Genomic DNA, 20,877 nt, shown 5'->3' on the forward strand with positions numbered 1-20,877 from the left:
GGTGACCCTTCCTCAGAACTCAGGAAGGGTTCTGAGGAAGGGTCACCAGACCTGAAACGTTAACTCTGCTTTTGCCTTCACAGATGCTGCCAGACCTGCTGAGCTTTTCCAGCAACTTTGTTTTTGTTCCTGATTTACAGCATCCGCAGTTCTTTTGGATTTTTTGTCTCGATCATTAATATGTATCAGGAAATTGACCTGACCTCAGGGGATCTCTACTGCAAACCTTACCTCAGTTCAAGAAACACCCATTGATATTCTCTGTCTCCTATCAATCAGCCAATTTTTTATTCAGAGATAGCAAGAACTGCAGATGCTGGAATCAGAGTCAATACAGTGTGGAACTGGAGGAACACAGCAGATCAGGCAGCATCAGAGGAGCAGGAGAGTCAACGTTTTGGATCCTGATGAAGGGACCGAACCTGAAACGACGACTCTGCTGCTCCTCTGATGCTGCCTGACCTGCTGTGTTCCTCCAGCTCCACACTATAATTTTTTAAAATCCATGTTGCTACTGTTCCTTTTATTCCATCAGCTCTAACATTGCTTATATACCTTATACTGGGATTTGTTTGTACAAATGCTCCCTTTCAAGAGAATATACCTTGACAGTGCCCAAGCAATCCCTACATTAAACATTGATTCCAATTTATCCAACCCAGATCCATTCTTATCCCATCAAAGATGGTTTTTCCCAGTTAATTACTTTTACTTTGGATTATTCATTATCCTTTTCCACATTCTACTTAAATCTTATGATACAACAATCACTATCCCCCAAAGGTTTCCCCATTGTCACTTGCTCAATTGGTGCACCTCAGTTCCAAGAATCAGGTCCAGCAGTGCTTCCTTTCTCAATCAACTGGAAACATATTGCTCCAGAAAATTCTCCTGAATGCAGTGTAGGAATTCTTGCACTTCTCTGCACTTTCCACTATTATTATTCCAGTCTATGTTTGGATAATTAAAGTCCGCCATTTTAATTTACTTGCTAATGTGCTTCTCCAAATCCTCCTACCAGTTTGTGGCTTATAAACACTAAGTATTGTAATTACATCTTTTTTCTTCCTTATCTCTAGCAAAGTCAATTCTGTCCTTAAACCCTCTCAAAGGCAACACAAAAACATTTAGAAAGCACGACAGTAATGAAGGTGAGAATGGTATCTGCGGAAGACATGACTGGGGAATTGACTGGAAACGGGAAAATATCAAATAATTTAACCAATATTTTGCATTGGTCTTCATGGTTGAAGACAACATAAACATCCCAAAGATAATCAATGAGCAAGAGGCTAATGGAAGGAAAGCTCTTGTAACAGTCTCCATTACAAGGGACAAAATACTTGTCAAACTATTAGAACTGAAGGAAGACAGGTTGCTAGAACCCAATGGCCTGCATTCAACAGTTTAAAAGGAAATGGCTGCAGAAATAGTCAAGGCACTGCCTGAAATATTCAAGATTTCAGGAAGAATCCAGTGGATTGAGAAATCACTAATGAAATGCCCCGGTTCGAAAAAGGAGGGAGAAGAAAGCAGGAAACTATAGGCCAGTTAGCCTAAAATTAGTCATTGGGAAAATGCTAGACTGCATTATTAAGGAAGAAATAGGATTTTTAGAAAAGCAGAGTTAACGTTTCAGGTCCAGAGACCCTTCCTTAGTGTCCAAACAGAACACTGGGCCTATGTAACTCTGACTTCTCTTCACAGATGCTGCTAGACCTGCTGCGTTTTTTCAGCAATTTTTGTTTCTGATTTCTAACATCTCCAGTTCTTTGTTTATTTTTATATTTAGAAATGCTATCCACTTAAATGTCTGCCTTGCATCTCCATTCACCTATCCCTTAAATTTGTCAATATTTCTTCACATCTAGCTTTGTTCAGCACATTTGATAAACTGAATATGATAAGCTGAATATCAATGGGGTTGGCTGTGGCATTTAGCAAGCTACAATCCCATTTAATTGGTAACTCACTAGAAACTTGCCTTGCCACCTGCAAAAGCTCAGAACTCCAACATTAAGACTGCTTCACCAATTCTGCCACAAATCCTGCCATAGCCCACATCAGTCAGGTCTCTATAAAATTTTGCTTTTGGTCTAATTTCACACTTCCATTTGCACCCTTATTCATATTTTATAAGTGACTGCCTAATTTCCCTTTAAAATTATTTACAACCTCTGCTTCAACAATGGTTTAATGTGGAGAAACACACACTCTAACACACTCTATAAAAATATCTATTTTCCAATCTTTATTCTGGATAACGTCAGTCAAAATTGAACTTGGAATCTGAGTTTGAAATCATTCTTTTCTTTTCAATGCCTTAGGCAGTGAGGCTAAATGTTACCTATTAGTAATATTCAACTCCGATTAGCTAATTGAGCACAAATGAGGGATAGAACTACAGCCCCATATGATTTGCAACACTTCAAACTCATACCATTCAGTGAACTAATGCTTAAACTATAATGTATTGCCCACTCTAATTAACAAAATGGCTATGTCTAAAATGCTGACCTCGTATTTACATAAGATGGACTGAATGTAATGCTTTAAAACAGGAAAACAAAATGATCAAGGCTCTTTCTACCATATAAATATTTGCTAACTGCTTCTTTGACAGCTAAATCTTTGTTGATTTGTGGAAAAAACATGTTTTTCTTTTACCATTTCAGAAAACCCTTAAAAAACCACAGAGAAGGCGTTTCTTTCCTGTTTCACAAAAGTCTAACAGCATGTCTATACTTCCTGCACTGACATTTATCTTGATAATTCAGGTTTCAGTTATATGTTTTAATGTACCTGACAATGCTCACACAGTTGTTTATTTTGTGCTTTTAATAGGAACTGTGGATCAATTAACTTGTCTATACAGCCTTTGGAATAACATTCAGGTATGAATGAAATGAATGGTCTTTTTTTTAAAAAGCTCCATTTCCTCTACTAAATGTAAATTAAATCAAATGTAAATTGTCCAATATTCCTAGGCAAACTTGGACAGAAATATTGCTAGGTTACTCAACTGGAAGAAAACATCAATGAGGAACCTGCATTGGCCAATTTTTGATAGCCACACTCAGTGATTTCATGCAGACACTGTCTGACTAGCAATCAGAGTTAGGAATCCTAATTGATTTTACTCTCACTCACATATCTACATCCAAGGTCACAGATAGTGCATTCCCCACCCACTTGGAAAGGAAGACATTTAATTAATCTGGGCCATGACTTTCCAGAAACATTCTCCTCGTGTTCTACCATAACCCTTGTGGAAAACTAACATAGTCCTCAAAGGAACAGCTCTTTGCCATTCTCTCTTGCCTCTACACAAGATGGCACAAAAAACAGAATATTACTTCCAGAAATTTCAGCTAACTCAGCCGATAAAAATTTAGCCATGGAAACTTGATTAAGAGTTCAAACATTTCACCAGCATACCTGCTACTCCTACCTGGTCTAGCTTACACAGCATTCAAGTGACATGTCACAGTTAATATGTTTTCAAATAATCTATCAAGTGAAACATTACAAAACTAAGTTATTATGCCTCAAGATGACTTCAGTGCATCTAAGAATAGGCAATTGATATGGTCTTGCTAGCGTTGCCTCCATATGACAAATTTTTTTTAAAAACTGCACTCCTGAAGTATTTGATGTTTTAATAGAATAATGGATCAATCCCATGTATTCCTCTCAATAACATTTTGTATGAGCAATTCTCACCACAGGCCATTATGTTGTATGAGGTTATCTGGACTGTTGCTTTTCACGGGTCAGGTTTGCTGCCCCCATCCACTGTTAGAAAAGAGATCTTACAGGGCTTGCGTGGTCTGATGGGGTAGAGGAAAATAGTTTGCTAGTCTAATGAGAAAAGCTTCATGTCTTAAAAACTTAATGTACTTTATTTCACGTTAGCAAACAAGTGCAAACTACACTCATATGATATCCTTTGTAATAATGTCTAAGATGACGACTTCGATGGCAGGTCTTTAGTCCTTCTGGATCTTCAGTAATTCTCCCACCCTGTCTGTATGACATCATCATAGCGCATGATACTAAGGCACTTCTCAGTATTAACCATTTCAGAGCCTTACATCTCTGTACATTTTCATCAAGCTTTTGTTTCCTTCATTAATTTTGCAAGTTACGTAAATACATTTACCACTACCCTTATCTCCACACAAATCTCTGATTTCACAATCTCAGGCAGTCTGAAGGTTTCAATCTTCTCCCAGAATGCATTCTCTTTGGTCTTGAAATACTGTTGACTTTGACTCTGTTTCTGACAGTGAATTTTGAAAGTACCTTTCATTACGACATTCCTCATATTGGATTCATCCCAGTGAAGCAGTGGTGAATGACTGATATGCAATGGAATGAGATTCCTGCAGGTCCTACATTCCACTCCTTTTGCTACAGCAAGAATATAGAATTGCTACTGCTCTGCAACTCCTTGAATGACTGTACCTTGCCTGCTAAGGTCTTGTATCCACATTTGTTTGCTTTTGGCACTAATGTGTTAACCATTTCTCTTGCAGATGCTCATTACTGTATGTGGCCTGCTGCATACATAGAATCATAGGGTCATACAACACGGAAATAGATCCTTCAGTCTAACTCATCCATGCCAACTTGACATCCCAAACTGACCTCGTCCCATTTGCCAGCAGTTGGCTCATATCCCTCTAAACCCTTCCTATTCATATACCTGTCCAGATGCCTTTTAAATGTTGTAATTGTACACGCCTCCCCCACTTCCTCTGGCAACTCATTCCATACATGCACCACCCTCTGCATGAAAAGTTACCCTTCAGATCCTTTTTACATCATTCCCCTTTCATCTTAAATCTATGTCCTCTAGTTTTGGATTCCCCCTTCTAACTTATATCTTAACTGTTCCATGGATGGAAATATGGAGTTAACTTCTTTGGTAGGATGGCTGCTGAGTATTCAGCTTTCTGCCAATCAGCCAATCTGATAGTGGATGACGAAACTGGAATGGAGCAGATCAGTAATTTGGCAATGCCATATAGAAGTTAGTGTTTTTCTTCAGAAGTGAGTTGATTGTCTGGACCCTACACTTGGCTACCCTGTCTGTCTGTGGTTATCTTGGTGAGCTTGTGATACACTCAAATCCAGAACTGGCTGCAAATTGGCTGAAGCACTCATTAACACACTGCGGTCATTCTCCAAAACTCCACAGCAGGGATACCATCATTGCAAATACTTCCTAAGAAACCCTGATAACCCATTCTGGTTGTACATGACATCTTCATGTCTATCCATTATGAAAAATAGTTGATGGAAATAAACAGGGTTGTGCCCACATTCTCCCATGCTTTTGGTGGAGAAAGTGATAGACATCAGTGGCTCTCATTGCTCTGCCTATGAATAGCACAAGTTTCATAGTCTCTTTGGAGATCCCAGGTCACGACACTGATGATAGAGTTCTGGTCCTGCATTTGGTGATCAACAAGTTCTTCAGTGTATGGGATATCTTCCCAAAGTGAAGCTGTGACAATCAGCCTTTCATCATACACCAGCAAGTCATCCATGATTGTGAAATGTTGTCAATGCTCAAAATACGGTTGCATGGCCAGCCCATAAGGTGTTTGGTCTGGCCAACCTTTGACATCATATTGATGAATGGTGTTAGGTCTCCTTGCTGCTTGTCTCATATTTGGTGTCGCTGTTTATGTCTTGCTGACTACTGCAACACCATTGACTGAGTAAATGGCTCAATTTCATGAACAAACCCAACACCTTCCCTTTCCTTATCAATGGTACATCTCAGTCCTCCATCTCATCTGCTCCCAAGACAACAATTCCTTGTTGAGTGCAATTGTACAGCATGTAGCATAGCATAACGACACAAAACACTATTTCTGGGCATATTTCAGTGCATTGCTTGAGTGGTCCAGCATCTTATTTGTCTGTATCCTATTGTCTGCTCAAAGAAGATGCTTATCAAGCCTTTTGGCTGTAAAGTGGGAGAGGGGAGTGTGCAGCGGAACCTGGGTATCGTTGTGTACCAGTCGCTGAAGGTAATCATGCAGGTGCAGCTGGCGGTAAAGAAGGCAATTGATATGTTGGCCTTCATTGCGAGAGGTTTCAAGTACACGAACAAGGACGTGTTGTTGCATTTATACTGAGCCTTGGTGAGGCCACACCTAGAATATTGTGTGCAGTTTTGGTGTCCTTTTCCAAGGAAGGATGGTCTTGCTCTTGAGGGAGTGCAGTGAACGTTTACCAGGCTGATTCCAGGAATGGCAGGACCTACATATGAGGAGAGATTGACGAGGTTAGGATTGTTTTCGTTGGAGTTCAGGCAAATGAGAGGGGATCTCATAGAGACTTATAAAATTCTAACATTCTAATTCTAAATTCAGACAGGGTAGATGCAGGGAGGATATTCCCAGTGTTGGGTGTGTCCAGAGACAGGGGTCACAGTCTGAGGATTCAGGGTAGAACATTTAGGATGGAGATGAAGAAACATTTCTTCACTCAAAGAGTGGTGAGCCTGTGGAATTCATTACCACAGGAAGCAGTTGATGCCAAAACATTGAATGCATTCAAGAGGCAGCTAGATATAGCACTTGGGGTGAATGGGATCAAAGGTTATGGGGAGAAAGCAGGATTAGGCTATTGAGTTGGACGATCAGACATGATCATGAAGAATGGTGGAGCAGGCTCAAAGGGCCGAATGACCTCCTCCTGCTCCTATCTTCTATGTTTCTATATGTGCCACATTGTATCTCTCCTCAATGTCAGTCTCAGGATTCCTCATTTGCAATTTTTCTGGGGTGCTGTCAGGTCAGTCATGGAAGGAGTTGATAGCAGGTCTGGCAAAGTTGAATGGTGTTGGATCACAGTTTGCATAATTTGAGGGGAGTTGGGATCAATTTTATTAGCTTCAATGGGACAGGGTAATAAGGGGTGATTTCTGGTTGGGGGGAAGAATCATTAATGGTAATCCAGGAGCACAAGCAAATAGCTACCCAGGAATTAGTGCATGCATTAATCCTCTAACATTTCCTGGGTAACTACTGAGCTTGAAGGAGTTGAAACCCTTTGTATTCTCCTTACAATGAACTTTTCAAACGGTTCCAGACACAGGGGAATTGCCCATCAGAAAATTAATTTTCCATGATTTTGCATGGTCCCAAAGGAAACTCCAGGCTACACTGCTCCAATTATTTGGCCATTAGAATATCTGGGCCAGCAAACTTATTTATCTCACCAGGGTGCTACCTGACCAGCAGAGTAATTTCTGTTTTAATCCTCTTTTTCTTTTTTTTGTTGCGTTCTCTTTCAGTTTCAATGAAAGGATACCTACATTTTTTATTCTCTTTGCAGCTGTTGAGTTGTCCTGTGTACAGCCAACATTGTCTGTTTTATTTCCACATAAATCTTGTTTCACACTATAATCAAATAGCATCTATTACACAGTAGTTAACTTTTTGCAACCCATTAGAATTATGTTAGCCAGGTCAGCAGGGCAACTTCAAGTTCTAACTTGAACAGCGCTCCTGGATAATTTCCATCCATTTAAACTGACAGACAGGGATTGAATTAGCATCCCAAACATTGGTGCCTTTGGCATTTCTTTTCAGTCTTGCACTGATATCATAAATGTTAGTTATATTCATGCATCAGACATGTGCAGCTTCATTTTTGCCAGATTTGCAAAGTTGGGCTACTATACACTGTGACGTATGCATCATTATGAAAATTTATATATAAGAGATTACAACATACAGTATCAATTTGCTTTCTTGTACATTTGAGTTATGATAGTACATAAAATGTTCAGGGAGGAAGAGTAAAATTTTGAAAACTGAAAAAAAGGAACCAAGAGCCCATATTAACTTCTGTTGCTACCACATTTCACAGAGCTGCAGTGGGGAATTGCCTACATCAATATTTGTCTTGGGTAACTGCTGCTGGTGTCAAGAGATAAGTTAACTCCATCTGTTTCCTGTTTCCAAAGGTCATGGTAATCTAACATGCAGTAGACCATGTGCTCAGAATTTACAATTTAGAAAACCATAGTATTCAATTAGTAGACAACAAGGTGCAGGGCTGGATGAACACAGCAGGCCAAGCAGCATCATAGGAGCAGAGAGGCTGACGTTTCGGGCCTAGACCCTTCATCAGAAAAGGGGGAGGGGAAGTGGGTTTTGAAATAAATAGGGAGAGAGTGGGAGGCGGATAGAAGAGGGATAGAGGAGAGGATAGGTGGAGAGGAAACAAACAGGTCGAAGAGGCGGGGATGGAGCCAGCAAAGGTGAGTGTAGGTAGGGAGTTAGGAAGGGGATAGGTCAGTCCAGGGAGGACGGACAGGTCAAGGGGGCGGGATGAGGTTGGTCGGTAGGAGATGGAGGTGCGGCTTGAGGTGGGAGGAGGGGATAGGTGGGAGGAAGAACAGGTTAGGGAGGCAGGGACGAGCTGGACTGGTTTTGGGATGCGGTAGGGGGAGGGGAGATTTTGAAACTTGTGAAATCCACATTGATACCATTGGGCTGCAGGGTTCCCAAGCGGAATATGAGTTGCTGTTCCTGCAACCTTCGGGTGGTAGTTTAATTGGCTCTAATTATTTTGCTACAGTGTTATTGCAAAACAATTAAAGATAAAAAAAGTTTTAGGAGCAAAATCTAAATGGTGACCAATCATCCATAGCGTGGTCTCCCCAAATTTAGATATATTTCTACAGAATTATATTCCACCTCAAAGAGATTCAAGAAAGAAACTGACTACTTGAAATAAATGAGATATGTCTAGTCACAGCTTGTAACTGAGAAGGCCTAATCAATTTTGAATAAACTTTTGGAGAATTTATATGCAAGTAACACTTGGAAAATATATAAATAATTCATGCTTTTTATACATAATTGTCATTTTAATTCAGATTGACATCCATGTTCTTCTGGTCAATGTACACTCGCTGCTCCCAAGTTGCATTATTCAAACAATCTAGATTTACTTATAGATAGTAAGAACTGCCAATGCTGAAATCTGAGATAACACAGGGTGGAGCTGGAGGAACACAGCAGGCCAGGCAGCATCAGAGGAGCAGGAAAACTGACGTTTCGGGTCGGGACCCTTAAAAGATTTACTTATACATCTTTATTACAGTGGGTGGTGGTAATAGTGGGTTATTTGGTCCTTTAAAAGCATTCTTGCATACATTGAAATTCATAATTATATCTGAGAAACTTGAAAAAGTCTGCAACAATGAACAATTTGTGTTTAAAGCATTAGTAACATGAAAACCACCCATCAGTCAATTTAAAGAAAGGCAACTGAAGGGTAAGGAGTGAGACGAATAAGCATATTACAAATGTTAAACTCCAAAAGCATTTTATCATCCACAGAACACCAAAAACTGTTGGAAAAAGTCAGGAAAGCATGATTCACAATTGCTTAATTTCGCCAGGTAAGACCATGAGGTCTTCAACCAGGAATACCATGTCCTCAAGAAGCGCATCCAGAATTAAAAAGCAGTAGACACACATATTCCTTGTTCAAACACTGGCTGGTTTTTGGATGAGTTGTGTAAAATAAATTGGAATGTTTTGAATCACAATATTTTGTACACAAGTGACCAACCGTATTTAAATATAAGTTTTACATGTTCTTTTTGCAACATCTTAATAGACAGAATCTTAACCCTGAAAAACTGGTGAGTTGCAGTTGTGTCAGAGACTAAAATGAACAAGTCTGGAACAAAATCAAAATTTCCTGTGTCCTCTAAATTTTCTACAGAAGGTTTAACAAAATTCATTGAAAGTCTAGACAGCCTGGGATTAAAGCAACACTTGAAAATGGAAAACATACAAACACACGCCATGAATTCTCAATGTTCTAAGATTTTCAATTACACTTACAAGGAGAAAGAAATATATAACAGCACAGTGTAGCAACAGTAGCACATGTAAAATTGCATTATTGACATGTTGCAGCAATCACATATGAGTAATATTTCTGTGCATCACCAATTCCAAATTAGAAACTGTTAAGTGAGTTGACAACCTTTTTTTATTTATTCATAGGATGTGGGCATCACTGACAAGTGCAAAATTTGTTGCCCATATATATTATGGCCGAAACTGGGATTGAACCCATGTAACCCATGCTGTAACACTGATTCTATGACATATCTTCTAATAATGTTGATAATTTGTGCAGCAAGTGGTAGGGTTCAAGCTTCCAGACATGACTCTGCACAGAGTAAGCCCTTGACCAATTTAGTTAGAAAAATTAATGTCCAATGTCGGTTGCTTCATCAAAGGATGGAAATACAACAGGTGAGTCACATGGGTCTCTTCTAAACCACACAGATGTACTGGAAAGCAGTAGCAAGCACATGAAAATTCCCTATAATTCAGAAATGTTTTGAAGAATGATTAAAGTGGGGAGTGGGGGTTCTCAATGAGTAACATGACTTTTTAACAAAGCAATAAAAATAGAATAGGAACGAAAAACATGGCTTTTTCTTAAAATTAACCTACCAATCTGGAAGATAATGATAATTCTCAAAATATCATGCAGGTAGAGTACCTCATTTGGTTATTATGTTTAATTTTGTCCCAAATGCACCAAAAAACATTTATATTTTGTTTATTCTGCTTTTCCGAAGACGTTTGCAGCACAGGAAACCCACTACACCCATCATGGCTTTTCCTTTTTCTTACTCAATTTTACTGAGTAAAATTATCATTTTTTTTGCAGTTTTACTGTTCTATATTTTTGACAGATTGTCTCTTTTGGCACTCAAGGAAAATGTAAGGAAAGTGCATAAGAACTGTAATGCCACAGTCTCAGAAAGGAGCTTGTATTCTGAGCTTGAAGAAAAGTGGTTCATTAAGATGACACAGCTCTTAAGACTGACCAAGTAATCCAAATTTAGCTAGTTTGTAGTTGTAGCTAACATGATAATTGGAGGGTTAAACTAACTTGGTAGGGACGTGGAAACCAGGAGACAATACTGCAGAGGTATACCAAGGTGCACAGAATATTGGGAAGACAGCATTTGAATAGGAAATAGTAATGTATCAGGTAGGTTCAATGTAAGAGGGGGAAAAAAAATAAAATCTAAATTAGGAGTACTATGCATGTATATAAATATACAAGTGTGATAAATATGATTTGAGAGTTGCAGGGACAGATAGCTATGTGAAAATATGATGTTGAGGCAAGAAAGGAAACCTAGCTCAAAATAAAGGCAGAACTGAACATTAAATATTCTTACAATTTACAATTCTTACAAGATGTTCAGAAAAGAGACAGAAAAACTAAATGATGAGGAGAGGCAACGTTTATTAAGGAAAATTTTGCAGTTCTGCAGGGAGAAGACGTCCTGGAGGGATCAGAACAGAATCTTCTCAGCTTGAGTTAAAGAACAAAAAAAACATGATAATGTTGCTCGGTGTAATTCATCAGCCACCAACTATGGTCAAGATGTTAAGGCAATTATAGAAAATTGAGATTTATAGAGATGTTATAATGAAAAATATAGACTGATTAAGTAGTAGTGTAAAGCATAGGCTGGGAAAAAGCTCCTAAAGTATGTTTAGGAAAATGTTTCCAACAAGAAAGGAGATATTGCCGGACCTGGGTTTTGGGAAAGAGGTGGACCAAGTGGAGAAAGTCTATGTTGAGTGAAAATTTAGGGGATCAAAAAGGGTTACATTAATCATAGAAAAGGATAAGGAGCAATCCAGAGTAATAATAACTAACTTGGGAAAAGCTAACTTCAAAGAGGTAAGCATGGATCCAGAGATAGTAGGAACTGCCGATGCTGGAGAATACGAGATAACAAGGTGTAGAGCTGGATGAACACAGCAGGCTAGGCAGCATCAGAGGAGCAGGAAAGCTGACGTTTCGGGTCTGGACCCAGCCTGGATAAATTCCAATCAAAGACTAATAGGTAAATCTGTAAGTGAACAGTGGGATGCCTTTAAAGAAGCGAGTTTGGATAAGTCAGGTATACTCTCAAGAAAGAAAAAGGGCAAACAAATCTGGATAACAGAATTTATAGGAATTAAAATGATGCAGAAAAAATCTGCTTACGACACATCAACTGACAAGTAGGCTGAATATAAAGGGTTCGAATGAAAATTGAAGACGTATACAAAGAAGCAAAGAGGGTGGCAACTAACATAAAAGGAAATCCAAACATTTTCTATAGGGATACAAATAGTGAAAGGCTGGTAAAATGGGGAGTGTGATCAGTAGGGATCACATGCAGACAGGAGTCATGACTGAGGTACTAAATGAATACTTTACACCTATCTTTACCAAAGCAGAAGATGTTGCACGTCATTGTAAACGAGAAGGTATTTCAGACATTTCAGGGATTAAAAATTGATAAGGAGATATTCGATAGACTATCTGTACTTAAACTTAAGTGCCCAAAAATTCTGACACAAGTAATAGGAATTTTTTTATTCATTCACGAGATATGGGTGTCACTAGCTTGGCCAGCAATTATTGCCCATCCCTGATTGCCAGGGGGCAGTTAAGAGTCAACCATATTGCTGGAGTCTGAAGTCACATGTAGGCCTGACCAGGTAAGGATGGCAGATTTCCTTCCCTAAAGGATATTAGGGTGGTGGAGGAAGACTGGAAAAATTCAAACATTATACCCTTCTTCAAGAGGAGGTGTAAAGATAGGCCCGACAGGTAAATACAGGTCAGTCCAGTCTGAAGAAGATGCAGAACAGAGGGTCCTAGAAGTAAGAGTGCAAAAATAATTGAAGGTGGCAGATTGAGACAGCAGTTAATGAAGCATACAATAGACATACAATACAAGGATGTTTTTCAGATTGGAGATCTGTAACCAATTGTGTTCTGCAAGGATCAGTACTGGGACCCCTTTTGGTTGTAACATAGATAAATGATTTGAAGGAGAATGTAGGTAGCCTGCTTAGTAAGTTTGCATGTGACACAAAGATTGGGGTAGCTGCAGATAGTGAGGAGGATTGCCAGAAAATATTGCAGGATGTAGATAAGCTAGGGTTTGGGTGGTAAATGGCAGATGGAGTTTAATCTGGATAAATGTGAGGTGATGCATTTTGGGAGATCTAATGGATGGAAAGCATACAGTAAATAGCAGAACCATTAATAGCATCAACATACATATATCTATGTGTAAAGGTCCAGTTTCCTGAAAGTGGCAATACAAGTGAATAAGGTGGTCTAGAAGGCATATGGTATGCTTTCCTCCATCGTCTGGGCATAGAGTATAAAAAATTAGCAATGTTGCAGCTGTATAGAATTTTAATTAAGCCGCATTTGGAATATTACATACAGTTCTGGTCGCAACACTATCAGAAGGATATGGAGGCTTTGATGAGGGTACAGAAATGGTTTACCAGGATTTTGCCTGATTTGGTTGGTATTATTTATGAGGAGAGATTGGAAAAACTTGGTTTGTTTTCATTTGAACATTGAAGGATGAGGGGTGATCTGATAGAAGTTCACGGAATTATGAGAGGCATGGGCAGTCGGTGTCTTTTTCCCAGGGTAGAAATCTCAACTACTAGGGGACATAGGTTTAAGGTAAAAGAAGGTAAGTTTAAAGGAGATGTGAGAGGCAGGTTTTTTTTTACACAGAGTGCCTGGAATGTGCTGCAAGAGAAGGTGTTGGAGGCGGATACAATTACAATGTTTAAGAGGCGCCTTGATAGATAAATGAATAGACATGGAATAGAGGGATATGGGTACAGTAGAAGCAAAAGCTTTTTAGGTTAGAAAGGCATCATGTGCTGACACAGTCTTGGTAGGTGAAAGGCATGTTCCTGTGCTGTACTATACATTGTCCTCACGTCTTAAACCAATTTACACATGGTTTAGGTAATGATCCAGAGATTATTTTTGAAGTTCAGTTTTCTAATCTATTGTTTATCTCATATGCTCTCAATGCAGAACCTCTTTCCTAGTTAGACCGTGTCATTTGTACCTGCAATAGCCTCTGCAAGGTCCTTTCCAGTCCTGAGCAAATTTCCTGAACCCTGGCACTGGCCAGGCAACACAGCCATCTGGACTCTTTTATGCAGAAAATGGTACTAATTCTCCTCAATATGTTATTACCTACTACTACTATTACATTACTTGCTGCTTTGCCCACCTGAATGGCTTTCTGTACTATGGAGCTATGGCTAGTTTGCGTCAGTTTATTGAAAGTGGTATAACTGCCTGTTGGTACAAAGATTTCAGGCAACTTACTCACTCCATGTCTGCAGTTTAGTCTCCATCTCATAAACTCTGAGTCAAAGTTGCTTGAACTTCAAACACTTACTGTAGATGTGTTTGCCATACATCACAATTATATCCAGGAGAGCACTCATGCTGCAGTCTTGTCACATCACCCCAAAGCCCATTCTTAAATGAGCTTTAATTACTTAAATACGTTTTCACTTTCATTGCCTTTGATATATTTTATTAATTTTACCGTCAAATTTTATACTACGTAAAAATCAAAAAATAGAAAATAGCTTAACCGCTTACCCAAGATCTGCCAAATAGATAATGCCTTTTTCTGCAGTGGAGCAAGAACCAATTTCAATCAGCTCCAATGAATCTACTTCTTGTCTCTCGATTGCCTGCCACAGGGGACCTTTTCTCACTGTTTTTTCAATTTCAAAAATATATTTTATTCATACAAAATGTCTTTATACATATATACGTAGTCACAAATGCAGTTTGGTTCTATACAGAAGCATATGGGGAAATAAGCACTGGAGTTTGACTCTATCCAACAAACAAACCAAAGACATCACTTACTTCTGCAAGAATATATATATACATTTTTTTGAGGCAACCGAGTGAGTCCAATAACAGAACAGACCCCCATTTAACTTTGGCAGAAAGACCTCAGACTGTGGTGTTTCCCCAGGCAGCTGCCCCAAGCTTTAGTGCCTCCCTCAGCATCTAGTCCTAGACCTTGGAACGTGCCAGTCTGCAACATTTAGTCAAGGTCAACTCCTGTTCTGGAAGACCAACAAGTTTTGGGCAGACCAAAGAGCATCCTTCCCCGTGTTGATGGTCCTCCAGGCACACTCGATGTTTGTCTCGGTATGCATCCTGAGGAACAGACCTGCATCGCAGAGCTGCTCGAGATGAACCTCAACAAAAACCACAGCATGTTTTACCAGACTTTCTTTGCAAAGGCACATTCCAAAAGATGTGTGACAGTCTGCAGCACCAGGCCCCAACACAACCCCCTGGCACCCCCTTCGAGGGCAATGTGTGATGCTGCACATAGACTGGGCATACAAGAAGGATCTCATAACAACATAAGAAATAGGAGCAGGAGTAGGCCATCTGGCCCCTCGAGCCTGCTCTGCCATTCAATAAGATCATGGCTGTTCTTCTCGTGGACTCAGCTTCACTTATCTACACTCACCATAACCCTTAATTCCTTTACTGTTCAAAAATCTATCTACCTTTGCCTTAAAAGTATTCAACAAGGTAACCTTAACTGCTTTACTGGGCAGGGAACTCTACAGATTCACAACCCTTTGGGTAAAGAAGTTCCTCCTCAACTATAAGATACCCCCTCATTCTTCTAAATTCCAATGAGTATAGTCCCAGTCTACTCAACCTCTCCTAAAACGACAATCCTCTCAACTCCGGAATCAAACTAGTGAAACTCCTCTGCATCCCTCCAGTGCCAGTACATCCTTTCTCAAGTAAGGAGACCAAAACTATACAGAGTACTGCAGGTGTAACCTCACTAACACCCTATACTGCTGCAGCATAACCTCCCTGTTTTCAAACTCCATCCCTCTAGCAATGAGGACGATATTCCATTTTCCTTCGTAATTACCTGCTACACTTGGAAACCAATTTTTTGTGATTCATGCACAAGGATAACCAGGTCCCTCTGCACAGCAGCATGCACCAATTTTTCACCATTTACATAATAATCCATTTTGCTGTTATTCTTACCAAAATGGATGACCTCACATTTACCAACATTAAACTCTATCTGCCAGACCGTTGCCCACTCACTTAACCTATCTATATCCCTCTGCAGACTTCCAGTGTCCTCAGCACACTTTAATCTATCATTCATCTTAGTGTCATCTGCAAACTTTGACACACTACACTTCGTCCCCAACTCTAAATCATCAATGTAAATTGTAAACAATTACTGTTCACAACACTGATCCCTGAGGCACACCACTAGCCACTGGTCACCGACCAGAAAAATACCCATTTTTCCCCAATCGTTGCTTTCTGTTTGTTAAACAATTCTCTATCCATGCTAATACATTACCCATAATGCCATGCAAAATTATGTTATGCAGCAGCATTTTGTGCGACACCTTGTTGAATGCCTTCAGGAAATCCAGATACACCACATCTGCTGGTTCCCCATTGTCCACTGCATTTGTAATGTTCTCAAAGAATTCCAGTAAATTAATTAAACATGACCTGCCATTCATGAAGCCATGCTGCATCTGCCCAATGGGATAATTTCTATCCAGGTGTTTCGCTATTTCTTCCAAGATGATAGATTCAAGTATTCTCCCCACTACATAAGTTAAGCTAACAGGCCTAAAGTTACCTGCCTTTTTTTCTACCTCCTTTTTTAAACAGTGGTGTCACAGTGCTGTTTTCCAATCTTCCCCAGAGTCCAGCGAATATTGCAAATTACCATGAGCGTATTTGCTATTTCTCCTGCCATCACTGTGATGCATTCCATCAGGGCCAAGAGACCTAGCTATCTTTAGTCCCATTAGCTTGCCCACACTACCTTTTTAGTGATAATGATGACTCCTCACTTGCCATAGCCTTTTTGTCATCAATTACTATGTGGAGTTGCCGGTGTTGGACCGGGGTGGACAAAGTCAAAAGTTACACAACACCAGGTTATAGTGCAACAGGTTGATTTGAAATTACAAGCTTTCGTACTGCTGCTTCTTCATCAGGTGAGTGATGAAGGAGCAGCGCTTCGAAAGTTTGTGATTTCAAATAAACCTGTTGCACTATAACCTGGTGTTGTGTGACTTCTGACTTTGTCAATTATTGGCATGTTATTTGTTTCTTCTACTGTGAAGACTGACACAAAATAACTGTTCAATGCCTTGGCTATTTCCTCATTTCTCATTATTAAATCTTCCTTCTTGTTCTCCGAAGGACCAATGATTATCTTAGCTACTCTTTTTTTGTTTTATATATTTGTAGAAAATTTTGCTATCTTCTGACAGCACCTTCCAAACCCACGACCACTTCCAACCCCTCAGACATATGAGAACACACCACCTCCAAGCTCCCCTCCAAGTCACACACCATCCTGACTTGGAAATGTATCACCGTTCCTTCACTGTCGCTGGGTCAAAATCCTTGAATTCCCTCCCTCATAGCATTGTGGGTCAACCCACAGCAGGAGGACTGCAGCAGTTCAAGAAGACCAGTCACCACCACCTTCTCAAGGGTAACTAGGAATGGGCAAAAAATGCTGGCCAGCCAGCGACGCCCACATCCTACAAATGAATAGAAATAGAAAGGTACCACACCATCCTACAAAGGTGGCCATCGGGATGAGGGTGGCATTAGGTACCTTTCTCCACCCTTGTCCAGAGTTTTGTATATGGTGTCCCTGCAGACACAGTTCATCTTAGACCTCCAGACAAAGTGAAAGATGGCTTGAGTGACTGCAGCAGTGCAGTTTCGGGGAATGGTCTAGATCTGCACCACGTACGACAACTGAGTGAATGCCTCACACCTGATGATCAGGTTTTTATCCGTAATGGAGAGGGAGCAGTGCTTCCAAAAGATCAGCTTCTACTTTACCTTGGCAATGCACTTCTCCCAAAATTTTGCACTCAGCTGCTCCTCTTAAGAGTCGAACTTGGTGATGCTGACTGCCTATGTTGGGGTGCCCATCTCATCAACTCCTCTACGTAACACTGACTATCTGTCATGGGTCCTCCTCTCACCACTCCTGTAGCTGCTGCTGACTAGCTGTCTTGGGATCGTCCACTTGCCTGCTCCTTTAGACACCAAAACTTCCTCGAACATAATTCCTTCCAGAAGTGAGGCAGGGCTGAATTTCCATTGAATTAAATGTATGAATGATGACTCTGCTAAAGTTTTCAAAGTCAACCTCAATAAAATATATATTACAAGCCGCTAGAATGGTTAAGATGAGAAGGCAATGGCATTATTGCTCGACTATTAATCCAGAAACTCAGCTAACGTTAAATAAAAATATGGGATTAAGAGTCTGATGATGATTGTCAACTCGTTACCTATTGTCAGAAAAAACAATCTAGTTCATTAATGCCCTTTAGGGGAGGAAATCTGCCATTCTTACCCAATCTCAGCTATGTGTGACTCCAGACTCACAGCAATGTGGCTGAAACTCACCTGCACTCTGGGCAAATTCGGCAGTAAATAAAATGGGCTATAAATACTGGCCTGGCCAGCAACATCCACGTTTTGCGAATGATTTTTTAAAACATTCTCTGATTTGAAATTTGCTTGCTGAGAAGCAGCAACTGGCATGTTGTTGCAGGATTTAAATACATACAGCATCTTAATAGGTCGGGCATCATCAAGAGATTTCTTTTGAAAAGCAGGATTACAAACCTTCATAAAAGACAGAAGTAGCATTTGTCAAAATCCGTCAATAGGTTCTTTGAATCAGTACTGCTACTGTTCTTAAATACAGCAGAGGATGGATGGCTTATTTTAAGTCTCCAAGGTGGCGGCGGAGTGGGAATCCTTAGCCAGAGCTCATCTGCTCCATCTGTTTCTTTTCATTTTTTCCTCTTTAGTATTCTTTGCCCTTGTTTCTTCTCAGCGATATACTGAACTCGCGGCCTCAATATGAACTTGGACTCCTGGCCTCAGCCCAGACCCAACGTGGCGATCTCTTAGCTAGGCATGGCAGCCTCTTGTCGGTGCATGGCTGTCTCCCAGCCCAGTGTGACAATCTCTTGGTGGCCTGGTATGACGGTCTTTTGGCCCAGCGTGGCCTCAGCATGGAATTCCGGCCTCAAAATAATTCCAGAGGTGAATCGCAGCACGGTCTGCAGTCAAGGCCTGGCACAGACTACAGATGAGGTATTGCCATGGGCTGGGTTGGAAGGACTATTATTCTGAACTCTTTATTTCCTTATTTTCTAATTTATTATTATGATCTGTAATGCTAGACTTTTTATTTCTTTATTTCCCTAATTTTTTTCCCTAAGAATTTGCACTTAAGAATCTGTACCCTTGTACCTATGATGTGCTGTAAGTGGCAATTTGTAAACTTTTCACTCTACTCATTTGAGTACGTGACAATAAAGCTAATTCTAATTCTGCACATGTCCAATTGAGACAGATGGCACCACAATGATCTCATGCAAAACAACTCAGAACTTACAATGAAAACTGTCAGCACAGATATTTTAGATTAGTCTGGTAATTGGTAATAACCAGAACCACCTATAATTTATACCTTATGACATACCAATGGCAAGATTTTAAAATTTAATCAATTTTATTTATAATATACATTACAAAGACAATCAGTTTTATTTAACAACACTTTCAACTTTTGCAATATCAGTTCACACGAGGAATGTGGAATTACTTGGCCAAATGATTAAAAGCCAGAGGCTGGGCTATTAGCAATTTCTGGTCCTCCTCCAATTTATTTTTATCGTTAAGAGGAACAGCTGACACGAAGTTCTCTAGCCCATGAAGGAGGACGGGAAGAATATCCTGCTTCCTCAGCCTCCGTCTGCTTGCTAAAAGGATGACGTAAAATTTTCTGCAGAAGGCGAACCTGTCATTAAGGCCAAGCAAAGAAATGATTTTTCAAATTGGTAGTGGCATTTCAACTTTTTAATTCATTTGTGGACATTATGTGAATATAGAATAGAATCTAGTTATTCATTGAACAAATTATGTCACATTATTTTAACATGACCTCAGTTTCTCATTCCTAGTTTTTCATTCCTAACTTTATGTTAAAATAGGAATTTGATTTCTTTAATTCAGGCAACTGGAAGGAAAGATCATTATAATCCCAGAACGTTCATACCATTCAGATTGGACTTAAAAGGGCTAGGAATGGTTAAAATTGCTGCCAAACAGGAACTGTGCTTTTGGAGAACTTTTTTGAATTTATTCTTCCTTTTGAGTTCTCTGCCTAAATACAATTATTGATGATTATAAATTGAACGGCAGTAAAGTACCACAATTGATTTTACTGGGGTAGGACAAGGAGGCAAGCCTCGAGTTCACGTCAGTCAGAACAAGAACTGAACCCACGTTGATGGTATTAATCTCCCCTACATGCTGGCCATCCAGCCAACCAACTCTCAATTCTTAGGATTTAGAACAGATTTTCATATATTTCAATTGGGATTGCTTTTAATCATGTAAACAAAAAAGGAAGATAATGATATCAGGCTGCAGGGGACAAATTTAATGAAGAAACTATCTTTTTATATTCTTTCATAGAATGAAAGCATCAACTTATGTTGCTCATCCTTAATTGCTCTTGAAAAGGTGGTGGTGAGTCACCTGCTTCAACTATAGCAGTCCATGCAATATAGGTACACCCACAGTGCTATAAGGAAGTGAGTTCAAGGATTTTGACCCAGCAACAGTGAAAGAACAGCAAAATAGTTCCAAGCCAAAATGGTGCATGGCTTGGAAAAGATCTTGCAGATGGTAGTTCTTCCATGCATCTTCTGCCTTTGTTCTTCTAGGTAGTAGAAATTACAGGTCTTGATGCTTGAAGGGAGTCTTGCTGAATTGCTGCAATATACTTTGCACACAGTACACACTGCTGCCATTGTATATTAGTGGTGCCCTGAGTGAATGCTTTTGGTGGTGAACAGGGTGGTGATGAAATAGTCTGCTTTG

General features: G+C 39.8%; 1 protein-coding gene across 3 annotated transcripts in view; it reads right to left on the minus strand.

Moving 5' to 3' along the window:
- The window catches only part of LOC109925759 (protein adenylyltransferase SelO-like), a 146,617-nt gene that overhangs the window by 48,981 nt on the left and 76,759 nt on the right, over nucleotides 1–20,877 (minus strand). Inside the window, exon 19 of one of the 3 annotated variants that reach the window (XR_007264697.1) lies at nucleotides 14,512–14,629. Coding sequence is in view for 2 of the 3 variants with exons in the window: in XM_048611675.1 (XP_048467632.1) it covers nucleotides 19,667–19,789 (123 nt within the window). In the remaining variant the exon portion in view is untranslated. Of the gene's footprint in view, nucleotides 1–14,511; nucleotides 14,630–19,480; nucleotides 19,790–20,877 lie in introns of those variants that run through there. The other 2 variants (XM_048611675.1, XM_048611701.1) reach the window with 2 other exon arrangements.

This window comes from Rhincodon typus, chromosome 2 (genome assembly GCF_021869965.1).
Source record: "Rhincodon typus isolate 14 chromosome 2, sRhiTyp1.1, whole genome shotgun sequence".
Classification (NCBI taxonomy): domain Eukaryota; kingdom Metazoa; phylum Chordata; class Chondrichthyes; order Orectolobiformes; family Rhincodontidae; genus Rhincodon; species Rhincodon typus.